The following is an 11,599-nucleotide window of genomic DNA, read 5'->3' on the forward strand; positions in this document are numbered from 1 at the left end:
CTGGGTAAGTCTCAGTTTGTCTACTTTTTCTTGCGTTGGAGAATGCGATGCGTTTCCTGGGTAAGTCCCAGTTTATTTAATTTTTCTTGCATTGGAGGATACGTTGACGGGGAGTATAAAATGTTGTTGTTTCGCTCATTGGAGAGTGTTGTACATGTTTGTTTCATACATATATTGGAGAAGTTTCCATGTCCCGGTCTAGGGAAGTAGTCAACAGGCGGAGTGATGAATCATACTTGAACTTCGAGACATCCCCTTCGTCGCCCCATTAGAAACTTCTCCGAGAACCCGATTGAGGTGAAACCCGGGTGAGGGAAAGAGAGTATGACTTGAGGCGTATCCTTTTTCAGGAGTTGGTGAATTTGAGGTGGGGCGACATTTCAATTATTTGGTAGTAGTTTTCCTTCTATTATTTCTAGTTGGAATGTTCCTTTGCTCGCTTGCCCGTGCGGGCGCTTGTGTTCCTGTTTAAACCAACAACAGAGGTAAACCAAAATAAAATTTTCTGTAACTCGATCCATAGGGGGCGGCTTTGTAGCGTTTCTTGCTCTGCCTGGTGTTTAAATGGTTGATGGAATAGTGGTTTTAGATTTGGCGGCCGTGTTCAACTCCATTTTTTAGCAGTGTCTAAGCTTTGCGCGGGTTGGGCTCGCCTCACTTGCTGCAGTGTTGAAATCGAGTCCCGGTCCGATCTGTTCAATCCGTACCCACAACAAGGGAGACATGTCATACTTTGTTCATAGACCATCCGATGTGTGGGGGAATGTGAAAGTAGGGCATGATATGCCCATTCTTTCAAAGGACTGTGCGTCAAGCTGCCATCCTCTCATAAGGGGTGAGAGCATGGGTTAATATACAAGGTGAATGTGTCAAATGGGGATGTGGTCAGGCCAGATGACCATGATCCTATTTTGAATGTGCTAAATCTATCATTACTAGCGAGATGTGGGTTTTGCGTGGATATTGGTTATAACTTCTACTTTTATATAGCATCCTGATCTAAATTAGCATGTGAGGTTTATTTACCACTCTTTCGAGTGGGTGGTTACATTTTGCCGGTTTTAGATTTGAAGGAAACTAAGAAATCTGGTTAAGAAATCCATACAGACGACGCCAAATTATTTGGGCAAAAGGCTTAAAACTCTTTTGTCAAACTAATTATTGATAATAAAGAAAGTAAATCGTAGCCAAACATAATTAACTTCAGATCTAAGCATATAAAGTGCGAAATAACGAAGAGTAGTAATGTATAAGGTTTATTAATGTGATAATCGTACATCAAACATTAGATATGAGCTTACATCCAGAGCAGAGATGTATCATAAACAAGGGAGCAAATAAGGGGAGGAGAAGCAACTGTTGATAAACGAGAGATTCCTCTTGTTTCCTCTGTTGTGGTTGATCTCCTCCCAAAGAATGCCCCCTTCTCTGAGCTCTCTCTGCCCATATGTATAGTTCCTTTCCCTTTTTATCCAATGGTCTTTGACCAGCGTGTTTTCTTATGACTGTCCCTTTCGTTGTTGCTCGAACACCGTGCTTGTTCTATGATGTACGCTTTTCGACGATTTGACCCCAACAATGATCGAGGTGTTCTTTGCTATCTCGCCCCCTGGGCATAATTACAGCTTGGTCGACCTCTTATCATTCCTCTTGGGGACGACCACTACAGTCAGATTTTGACCCATACAACCATATAATCAAACTTTCAGTAGGCAGATTTCAAGTATCTACTAGGACTAATGTTCCACCATCAGTCGCCAAAGATGTAACTGCCAAAGATAAAAATTGATGGGGTCATTTTATAAATTTTAAAAATATAGGGTAAATTTATAAAATTAAAAACTAGCAAATTCTCATTTTCAATTGCAAAAGGAAAAAATGGTAAGAATAAGATAATCAAACATTATTTTCAAAAAAAAATTTGTACGTGCAAACGAGCTCTAAATTTAAGTACTCATTTTTTACTCTGGGGTCCGACCTTGTGGACTCCCCCAAAGAGTAAGGAAGTAACTCGGAAATAACCAAATCATCTCATAAAATCTCAAAAAGATAGAGAGAGAAGGAAAGAAAGAAGAAAATGAATGATGTATTACTGTCTAGCACTTTAGGACAGTCCTTGGGCTAAGCAAAGAGTGTGTTGTAAAAAAGCACTCCCTTTCCATTTCCCGATTTATCTTTAGGGTTTACTTTCTCCTCCTCTTTCTTCTTCCCAACATTCAGTATATACAAAATTCCTCTTATTTACTGGATCTCTATTTTTACTTGCAATATCCGTGAGTTCTTTAATCAACTTCATACTTTCTCTCTCTATATCGCTCTTCTTTTTTGTTGTATGAATAGTTGTTGATTTTTTATTTTAGTTGGTAATTGTTAGTTGGGGTTGTGATTTTTTGCCTAATTTCCTGATCAAAGACGTGAAGAAGTGCAAAAGGACGCTTCTTTGGTTTTGTTTGTGAAGAAAAGTGATCCAAGTGCACTTTTATAAAAACCCAAGATTGGCTTTTTTATTCAAGTTTGTTCTGTACATTGCATAAAGATACATTCTTTTTGTGTTAAATTGTTTGATATTTGAGATTTATCTGTGGGTTCATTAGTGGATTACTGGGGTTTTGTTGGTTTTGTGTGTTTTTGGTTGATTTTATAATGACGCAGATGGAGAAAGGCATTGAACATTTGATCTCTGCAAGAAAATCTTTGAGAGTAAATTTTGAGAAGTCAAAAGCCTTAGGTTTATCTATTGAAAAAGCTGGGCCTAGATTTGATGAGATTATGCAGAGATTGCCATCCTTGGAGGCTGCAATTAGGCCAATTAGGGCTCAGAAAGATGCCCTTGGTGCCGTGGGTGGCCATATTAACCGTGCCGTGGTTCCTGCCACCGCAGTTCTCAAAGTGTTTGATGCCATTCATGGACTCGAGAAGTCCTTGTCCGATCCTCAATCGGACCTCCCTGGTTACCTTGGCGTGCTCAAGAGACTTGAAGAAGCATTAAGATTTTTAGGGGAGAATTGTGAGATGGCAATTCAGTGGTTGGCTGATATTGTGGAGTATTTAGAAGACCATGCTGTTGCTGATGGAAGGTTTACTTCATGTATGAAGGAAGCATTGACTTCTCTTAGGGAATTGCACGGTGGGGAGGAAAAGGGTCGACTTGATGGAGGGCTTCTTGAGGTTGCGTTGGATAGATTGGAAAGCGAATTTAGGCGGCTCTTGGTTGAAAATACTATTCCGTTGCCAATGTCTGCTCCAGCTTTACCTGGTGAACAAGCCTGCATTGCCCCCTCCCCTTTGCCAGTGACTGTTATCCAGAAGCTACAGGCTATAATCGGAAGATTGATTGCTAATAACAGGCTTGAAAAGTGCATATCGATTTATGTTGAGGTGAGGAGTTCTAATGTCCGTGCAAGTTTGCAGGCACTTAATTTGGATTATCTAGAGATCTCGGTCTCCGAGTTCAATGATGTGCAGAGCATAGAGGGTCACATTGCTCAGTGGGGTAAGCATTTAGAATTTGCTGTAAAGCATCTTTTTGAAGCTGAGTATAAACTTTGTAATGATGTTTTTGAGAGAATAGGATTGGATGTGTGGATGAGCTGTTTTGCTAAGATAGCTGCCCAAGCAGGCATTTTTGCATTCCTTCAATTTGGAAAAACTGTTGCAGAGAGCAAGAAGGATCCTATCAAGCTTTTGAAGCTGTTGGACATATTTGCATCTTTAAACAAGTTAAGATTGGATTTCAATCGGCTCTTTGGTGGAGCTGCGTGTGTGGAAATACAAAATTTGACTAGGGATTTAATCAAGAGTGTGATCGAAGGGGCTAGTGAGATCTTTTGGGAACTTCTAGTTCAAGTTGAGTTGCAAAGGCAAATGCCGCCTCCTCCTGATGGCAGTGTTCCAAAACTTATCATTTTTATCACTGATTATTGCAATAAGCTGCTTGGGGATGATTATAAGTCGATCCTCACCCAAGTTCTGATTATTGAAAGAAGTTGGAAGCACGAAAAGTTTCAAGAGCGGCTCCTCATTAATGAGCTGCTGAATATAATGAGATCTGTTGATGTTAATTTAGAGAATTGGTCGAAGGCCTATGAAGATGTTATTTTGTCATATGTGTTCTTGATGAATAATCATTGGCATCTATATAAGCATCTGAAAGGAACAAAGCTTGGAGGTCTGCTGGGAGATTCGCGGTTAAGAGAACATGAACAGTACAAGGAGTACTATTCTGCTTTCTTCTTGAAAGAGAGCTGGGGAAAGCTTCCTGCTTTATTAAGCAGGGAAGGTCTTATTCTGTTTTCTGGTGGGCGTGCGACTGCTCGTGATCTTGTCAAGAAACGATTAAAAGCTTTTAATGAAGCATTTGATGAAATGTATAAGAAGCAGTCTAATTGGGTAATGCTTGACAAAGACCTACGGGATAAGACATGCCAGCTAATCATTCAGGCGATTGTGCCTGTTTACCGGAGTTACATGCAGAACTATGGGCCATTGGTTGAACAAGAAGGAAGTACCAAATATGTGAAATATACGGCTCAGTCTTTGGAAAAAATGCTGAGCTCTCTTTTTCATTCAAAACCTGTGAAACATGGCAGTTTCAAAGTCCGACATCCTAGTGGAAAATTCAGCAATGGTATTACAGATCAGAATCAGACTTCTCCAACTGTTAAATAATTGTTAGATTGATATTGTTAAGGCAACAGTTAAACTTGACAGGTCTCCGGTGTTATCCCTCCGTGTTCTAGACGGCCATCAGTCACTTTGTGTATAGTAAGTTTCTGAAGGATTCATTCACTACCATTTTAGACAGCTCGGATTTACAAGCATAAAGAAGCTTTTGGTTGAACCTTTCCTCTAGGCAGTATTTTGGCCATTCAACTAGCGAGCACATCTTCTCAGTGCAAAGGTTTCAACTAAGTGCTTTTACCTGAACTGGTGTTGACACACCGGGATGCATCTATCCTCAACTAGACCCCTGAAGTTAGATCGACTGAGGACTTTTCGGGTAAACCTATTCAATTGTCCTGCATACTTGCTGGTTAATTCAGCGACGAAGTAAGAAGCAGTACCATCCCCTGATTTATTGCAGCTGTCTTGTACAATATAGGTAAAATGCATTAAGAGTTTTAGCAATCTTTAAATGTTTCTTTATAATATCTACATAAATATGCAAATGACAATCATTGAACCTTCGGAGCAACATGTTATTTTTTCTGTTAGATGGAAATGTTATTTGTAGTAGAGCACTTGATCCTTATTGGAAAGATGTTAATCAATAAAGATAACATGCTGTCTTATTACTAGCAATTACCATTTTGATCATGAAATATGTTCTGCTGAGTGGGTTCTTTTATTAGTTTCTTATGGACTTCAGCTGACTAGCTGAGGCAATGCACATAGTTATACATGATTTTTCTTTTTGTTTTAATTTTTGGGCACAAACAGTCTATAGATTTGTTTGATATATAACCTGAAATAGAGTGCTACTCTACAATAGTTGGTTTAAGTGGCATTGATAGTGTAAAAATTATTTTTAAATGACAATATCCCATATGATTGAAAGGAAAAATATGAAACCATTAGATTAGATTGTGTATAAAAAGGAAGGATGATGAGAAAATTAGTACTTCCACTCCATTGTCATAATTGTATGGAATGGAAAAGAGAAAAGTTGAATCTTTGAATGCTTCCTTTTCCTCTCCTTTATTCCTCTCTATGCAATTAATACTACTACAATCATGGTATAATTGAATGCTTTTTCCCCTCTCGACTCCTTCTTTGGTTCATAGGCAATGAAACCTTAAATCAAGTGCACGAATTGTGACACACTTTTGAGTTTCATAATAAAAGTCCAATGAAAAAAAGTGAAAAACATTCATTACACGGAAAAAGAAGAGTGACGAAACTTGTCTTGTTTTTAATTTGTTGCTCAAAGCCTTCTCGTCCACACTCTTCACTAGTCTGATAAGACTTGTTCATGATAAGTATTATTTTTTAGAAAATCGCTAGCTTTAGAGAACACAAATCTGTTGGACTAAAAATAAACCAAATGCTGAAGAATGCTTATTATGCCTCAAGTCTTTAACACCATACGATATGAAATGAAATGAAACGAGTATATGGTATGATATTGCAAGAGACTAAGGGAGTTAAACACTACATAAAAGGAATCCTTCTGAATAATGTGAATTCTTAATGGAAATTTTACCTCAGGTATGCACCCTATTTATTATAAATCAAAATTATTTAAAATATTATTTTCTATAGCTATCTTTTATATTTTATAGCAAAATAAGTATTTATGGTATATACTACCATTGATGCATGAAATAAGACATGAAATATGCTATTTATGTTTTTCCTCTCTTAGACAGCTGGACATACCTATTTTTAAGGGTATTGTCGTTACTGTATTCATGAATACATGGTGCAAATACATGTGAATACATGCGCGTACAACTAGACTGCCTTGATTTTAAGCGTTTTTTACTGTTGTATTCATGAATACATGGCACGAATACATGTGAATATATGCGCGTACAACTGGATTGCCCTAGTTTTAGGAGCTTTTTACTGCTGTATTCATGAATATAGGAGAATATATGTGAATACATGTGCGTACAACTGGACTGCCCTGATTTTAAGCGTTTTTTACTGTTGTATTCATGAATACATGGCGCGAATACATGTGAATATATGCGCGTACAACTGGACTGCCTTGGTTTTAAGAGTTTTCTTACTGTTGTATTCATGAATACAACAATACAAATATATGTGAATACATGCGCGTACAGCTGGACTGCCCTGATTTTAGACGCTTGTTGCTGCTGCATTCATGAATACATGACGCAAATACATGTGAATACATGCACGTACAACTGGTCTGCCCTGATTTTAAGCGCTTTTTACTGTTGTATTCATGAATACATGTCACGAATACATGTGAATACATGCACGTACAACTGGACTGCCCTGATTTTCGGTATTTTTTTACTGTTGTATTCATGAATACAACAACGCGAATATATGTGAATACATGCACATACGGTTGGACTGCCCTGATTTTAGGCGCTTTTTGCTGCTGTATTCATGAATATAACAGCGCGAATACAGCGAATATACTATTGTAACAACTAAATAGTAGCTATAGAAAGTAATTATATATATGATAACTATAAGAAGTTAATAACCACTAAACAATAGTGGTTTCTGAAAATTCCTCATTCTAAATTAGCAGCCTCAAGATTGCTAGTATCATTTTGAATATCATCTGAATGTTCGGAAGGCCCAATTAGAACATCAAGCATTAAATCAAGTATTATAACCAAAAAGCACTTCTCTTTTCTTGTGAAAGGAAGTAACGTAAGGAATTTAAAACATTTAATATGGCTGAATTTCGATCGAATACATCTATCTATCTATATATGTATAAAGTAAGAAAAAAAAAATACTGGCTTGGCACCTTTCATTGGCCAAGAAACATATTTATCTATTTTCTCCTTTTTTTTAGCCTTTTCTCCTTTTTTCTCCAATTTCATGGAATTTAGGAGACTAAAACCGTCTCTTTCTCCAATTAAATTCTCTTAATTATATTTCCCACTCTTTCTCTTCTTTCCCCGAAGGTTACGTTTTTGTAGTACCTATATAACTTTTGCTCTGTTTGTCTCATGGAAAATGGGTTCTTCTCTCTCATTAAGTTCTTTTTATCTTGCTGTGATCGTCTGCACAGATTTCAGGTACCACTTCTCTTATTTGTCTTTACTTTGTAATATTAATATTTTATAGGATTCTATTCCTTTTAGTAATGACAAAATAAAAATGAGTAACTGTATATCATAATTTTATCTCTACAGTTTGAGATGGCAATTTCTTCAACTGGCTTGCTATTTTACAAATTCTTGGATCTATATATGAAACGAAATATTATAATTTATTTTATCTGGTACCATATTGCTTCACTCTTGTGTTTACTTTTCTTCCGATATCTTATTTGGTTTTTGACTTTGAAAATTTGGACTTAAGTACAAAAAGACCAATCATCTTGATGGATTAATGGTCTCATTTACTGGTATTGTGGAAGCTTTAATTATTAATTATTAGTTTTTTTTTGGCTTAATAATCATTAGGTTACGTAAAAGTTTGTTCTGTCTTTTATTTCTCTAACACCTCTTTTCTTTTTCAGAATTTGTCCTATTACTATTATTTATTTTTTATAATTAGAAATAAATGTTCATATGGTTGTACCGAGTTAACCAGCGAAAAGAAGACTTACATAAGAAACTGATACAGGTGTTGCGGCAGACTTAAGTAATTTCCATACCATTTTGCTTGCAATTTTCAAGGTTATTCGAATAGGTTTGGTATTTCTTTCCTCTCAGTTTTGCACTTTTTTCCCCTTCAATAAATATGTACAACCAACAACAAAAAAATTTCCTTTTTAAAAATTCCCCCACCTGATAACTCTAAATATTTTGGTTCTCTCTTCTCCTTCCTTATAATCAATGTTTATTATTGTATAACAATGTTTGCTTGGAGTTACTGATGGGCCAATGAAGGTTGAGGAAGGTGTGGCAAGAGGTCATTTCGATTGCCTGCTTATTATTGACAGAATTTGTGATTACTGAGAGAGAAATTGAGTGGAATAACGACACATAATATAACCATATTGGGGTTAATGGTTTTTTCCCCCTCAATAAAGATGTACAACCAACAACAAAAAATTCTCCTTTTAAAATTCTCCCCCCCCCCCCCAATAACTCTAAATATTTTGATTCTCTCTTCTCCTTCCTTATAATCAATGTTTACTATTGTGTAACAATGTTTGCTTGGAGTTACCGATAGTCCAACGAAGATTGAGGAAGGTGTGGCTAGAGGTCATTTCGATTGCTTGCTTATTATTGATAGAATTTGTGATTACTGAGAGAGAAATTGCGTGAAAAAATGGCACATAATATAACCGTATAAGGGTTAAGGGCACTCCCTAGCCAAGCCGTTTAGGAATGCCATTTGTTGGGATTTTAAGTATATGATATGCTTAAAATAGGGTGAATGAGAAATGGAGAGAAATGAAATTTTTAAGTGAAATTTTAAGTTTCCCCCCCTTTGCAAAGGGACATTGTCCCATATTGGAAGAGGAAGAGGTTTTTTATGGGTATATAAGCAATTGCTCTTCTTCTAGCTCTTAAATAGTTGAGAAGAAGGCAAGCCTCGTGCCGTCGTCGTCGCTCGGCTCGACTTCGGCTTCAGATTCTCGATTGATTAATTAATTTTTTGGACCAAATTTATTTGTTAATAGTAAAATATTAACATAAATATTATTAAATATTTATTTTAATAATAGAATATTAATATTAAATCCAATCCATTTTTCAGTTGTGTAACTGAAAATTAAACTACCCTCTTCAATTTTCCCTCTTTATTTTTCCTCTTTATTGTTGAGTAAATAGCCATTTATGTTATGACATTTATGCTGTGGCCGTTTTGTATAAACAACCATTCTGAAGAGTTGTACTTCTTCAGATTTCAGCCCAACTTTGGCTATAAATACAAGACTATTCTGCTTAGAATTTCCATACGATTTTCTGAGTTTCTCCTCCTTCTTCTGCATACTTTTAACATCAAACAAAGCAACAGTAAGTGTGATTTGCTACCGAACTTTGTGTTCGCTGAAACACTGTGGTTTGAAGTACCACTGCACCAGTGTGTAATTCGTTCTATCCTGGGAGGAAATAATCCACAACCTTGGGTACTATGAGGGGATTAAATTCCTTAAGGAAACACTGTGAATTCAGTGGGCTCGGATTAAAATTCTGTTTCTGTTTTTTATTTCTGTTTATGTTCATTTATATTTTCTAGAATTATTTTACAAATACAGTTTACTAACAAGCTTAAGAAATTTAATATATTTTCTGTATTTGTACTCACTGTTTCTGGAGAGTAAAACCTTTGAGGTTTTGTACTCTATTGGAGATTAAAATCTACGTGATTTTAACGTTTGTATCATTCTTTTACAGAAATGACTAATGATAATATGAACCAAGTTATTCCAATGGTGACTGTCAATGCCTCAACGAGCTAAACAACACCGACAACATTGGCACCGGCGGAGAACCCGAATTTTTTTTGGGATTGATTTCAAGCGCTGACAGCAAAAGATGTTCTTCTACTTGACTACTCTAAGTCTCCAGAAGTTCATCAAATAAGATGTTTCTGTGTTGTTCGATGAAACTCCAGAGACTGAATGCTTTCTCGTGATTGAGGCGTGGAAGCATTCAGATTTTTTGTGCAAGAATTATATTCTAACCGGGCTGGGGGATGCTTTGTATAACGTCGACAGTGGTGTGGAAACATCAAAAGAACTGTGGATTGTGCTTGAAAAGAAATACAAAACTGAAGATATCGGGTTGAAGAAGTTCGTTTCTGCAAAGGTTTCAGACTACAAAATAATGATAGCAAGTCTGTTATTACCCAAGTCCAGGAATTGCAAGTGATTATTCACGATCTCCTTGCTGAAGGTATAAGTAGAATTAATACTAGTGTTGGTAGTGTTAATTTTATTATGTTTACTAACAGAATTTTCATTAAAAGTCTTGTCATTAATGAAGCATTCCAAGTAACAACGATGATTGAGAAGTTGCCTCTATTGTGGAAGGACTTCAAAAATTATTTGAAACACAAATTCAAGGAGATGTCCCTTGAAGATCTCATTGTTCGGTTGAGAATCGAAGAGTACAATAAAGCTGCTGACAAGAGAGGTCGTGGAAACTCAAAAATAATGGGAGCAAATATTGTTGAAGAGAACAAAAAGAGGAAGGAGGCTTCTGGACCGAAATACAACCCAAGAAAGAAGCGGTTCAGTAGAAATTGCTACAACTGTGGAAAAGCCGGACATAAATCTACGGAATGTCGTGCTCCGAAGAAAGACAAGAAGAAGGGTCAAGCAAACATGATTGAAAAGCATGATGATGTTGATGACTTGTGTGTCATGCTTTCCGAATGCAACTTGGTGGGTGTGAGCACCTAATTTTTGACAATATTTAATTTTTTTTGTCGCTTCTTCTATATAAATATTTTAGGGGATTTTAACCTACAATTTTTAGCTTTGTTACACTTTTTATTATAGGTTAAAAATACAAAATTTTAGAAGGTGAATTATTACTATTAATATTTTTATTATTAAATAATAAAATAAATCCGAAAAATATTATTTTTTTTTATTTTCGGGAGAGATTTTAAAAAATAAGAAAAAGGGAAGTATGAAATTAAAAATAAAAATAAAAGTAAAAGTAGGTGGAATTATTTTTTAAAAAGTAAAAGAAAGTGGAAATTAAAAAAAATAAAAGTAAAGTTTTGTGGAAATTTTAAAAAAATAAAAAGTAAAAGAAAGTTGGAATTAAAAAATAAATATAAAGGTAGCTGAAAATTTAAAAAATTTAAAGTAAAATAAAGTAGAATTTTTTAAAAAGAAAAGCAAAAGAAAGTGAATTGTTTTTTTTAAGAAAAGTAAAATAAGTGGAATTCTCTTTTAAAAAAGTAAAAAAAGTGGGATTTTAAATAAGATAAAAGTAAATAAAGTTTCAATTTAAAAAATAAAAGTAACGAAAAG

The 11,599-nt window shown here is 35.6% G+C and overlaps 1 protein-coding gene and 1 long non-coding RNA gene across 2 annotated transcripts; both read left to right on the forward strand.

The window, feature by feature from the left end:
• The first annotated feature begins 2,053 nt into the window (after positions 1–2,053).
• LOC107762773 (exocyst complex component EXO70I-like) lies at positions 2,054–5,313 on the forward strand. Its single transcript, XM_016581156.2, has one exon. It carries the CDS (start codon positions 2,644–2,646, stop codon positions 4,666–4,668), a length of 2,025 nt encoding a protein of 674 aa, XP_016436642.1. The 5' UTR covers positions 2,054–2,643; the 3' UTR covers positions 4,669–5,313.
• A 2,296-nt stretch (positions 5,314–7,609) lies between these two features.
• Positions 7,610–11,131, forward strand: LOC142174788 (uncharacterized). The gene is made up of 4 exons (XR_012703853.1): positions 7,610–7,730; positions 8,284–8,349; positions 10,008–10,508; positions 10,582–11,131. It is a non-coding gene; the product is annotated as an uncharacterized LOC142174788 (long non-coding RNA).
• Positions 11,132–11,599: the final 468 nt, after the last annotated feature.

This window comes from Nicotiana tabacum, chromosome 20, assembly GCF_000715075.1.
Source record: "Nicotiana tabacum cultivar K326 chromosome 20, ASM71507v2, whole genome shotgun sequence".
NCBI classification, from domain to species: Eukaryota; Viridiplantae; Streptophyta; class Magnoliopsida; order Solanales; family Solanaceae; genus Nicotiana; species Nicotiana tabacum.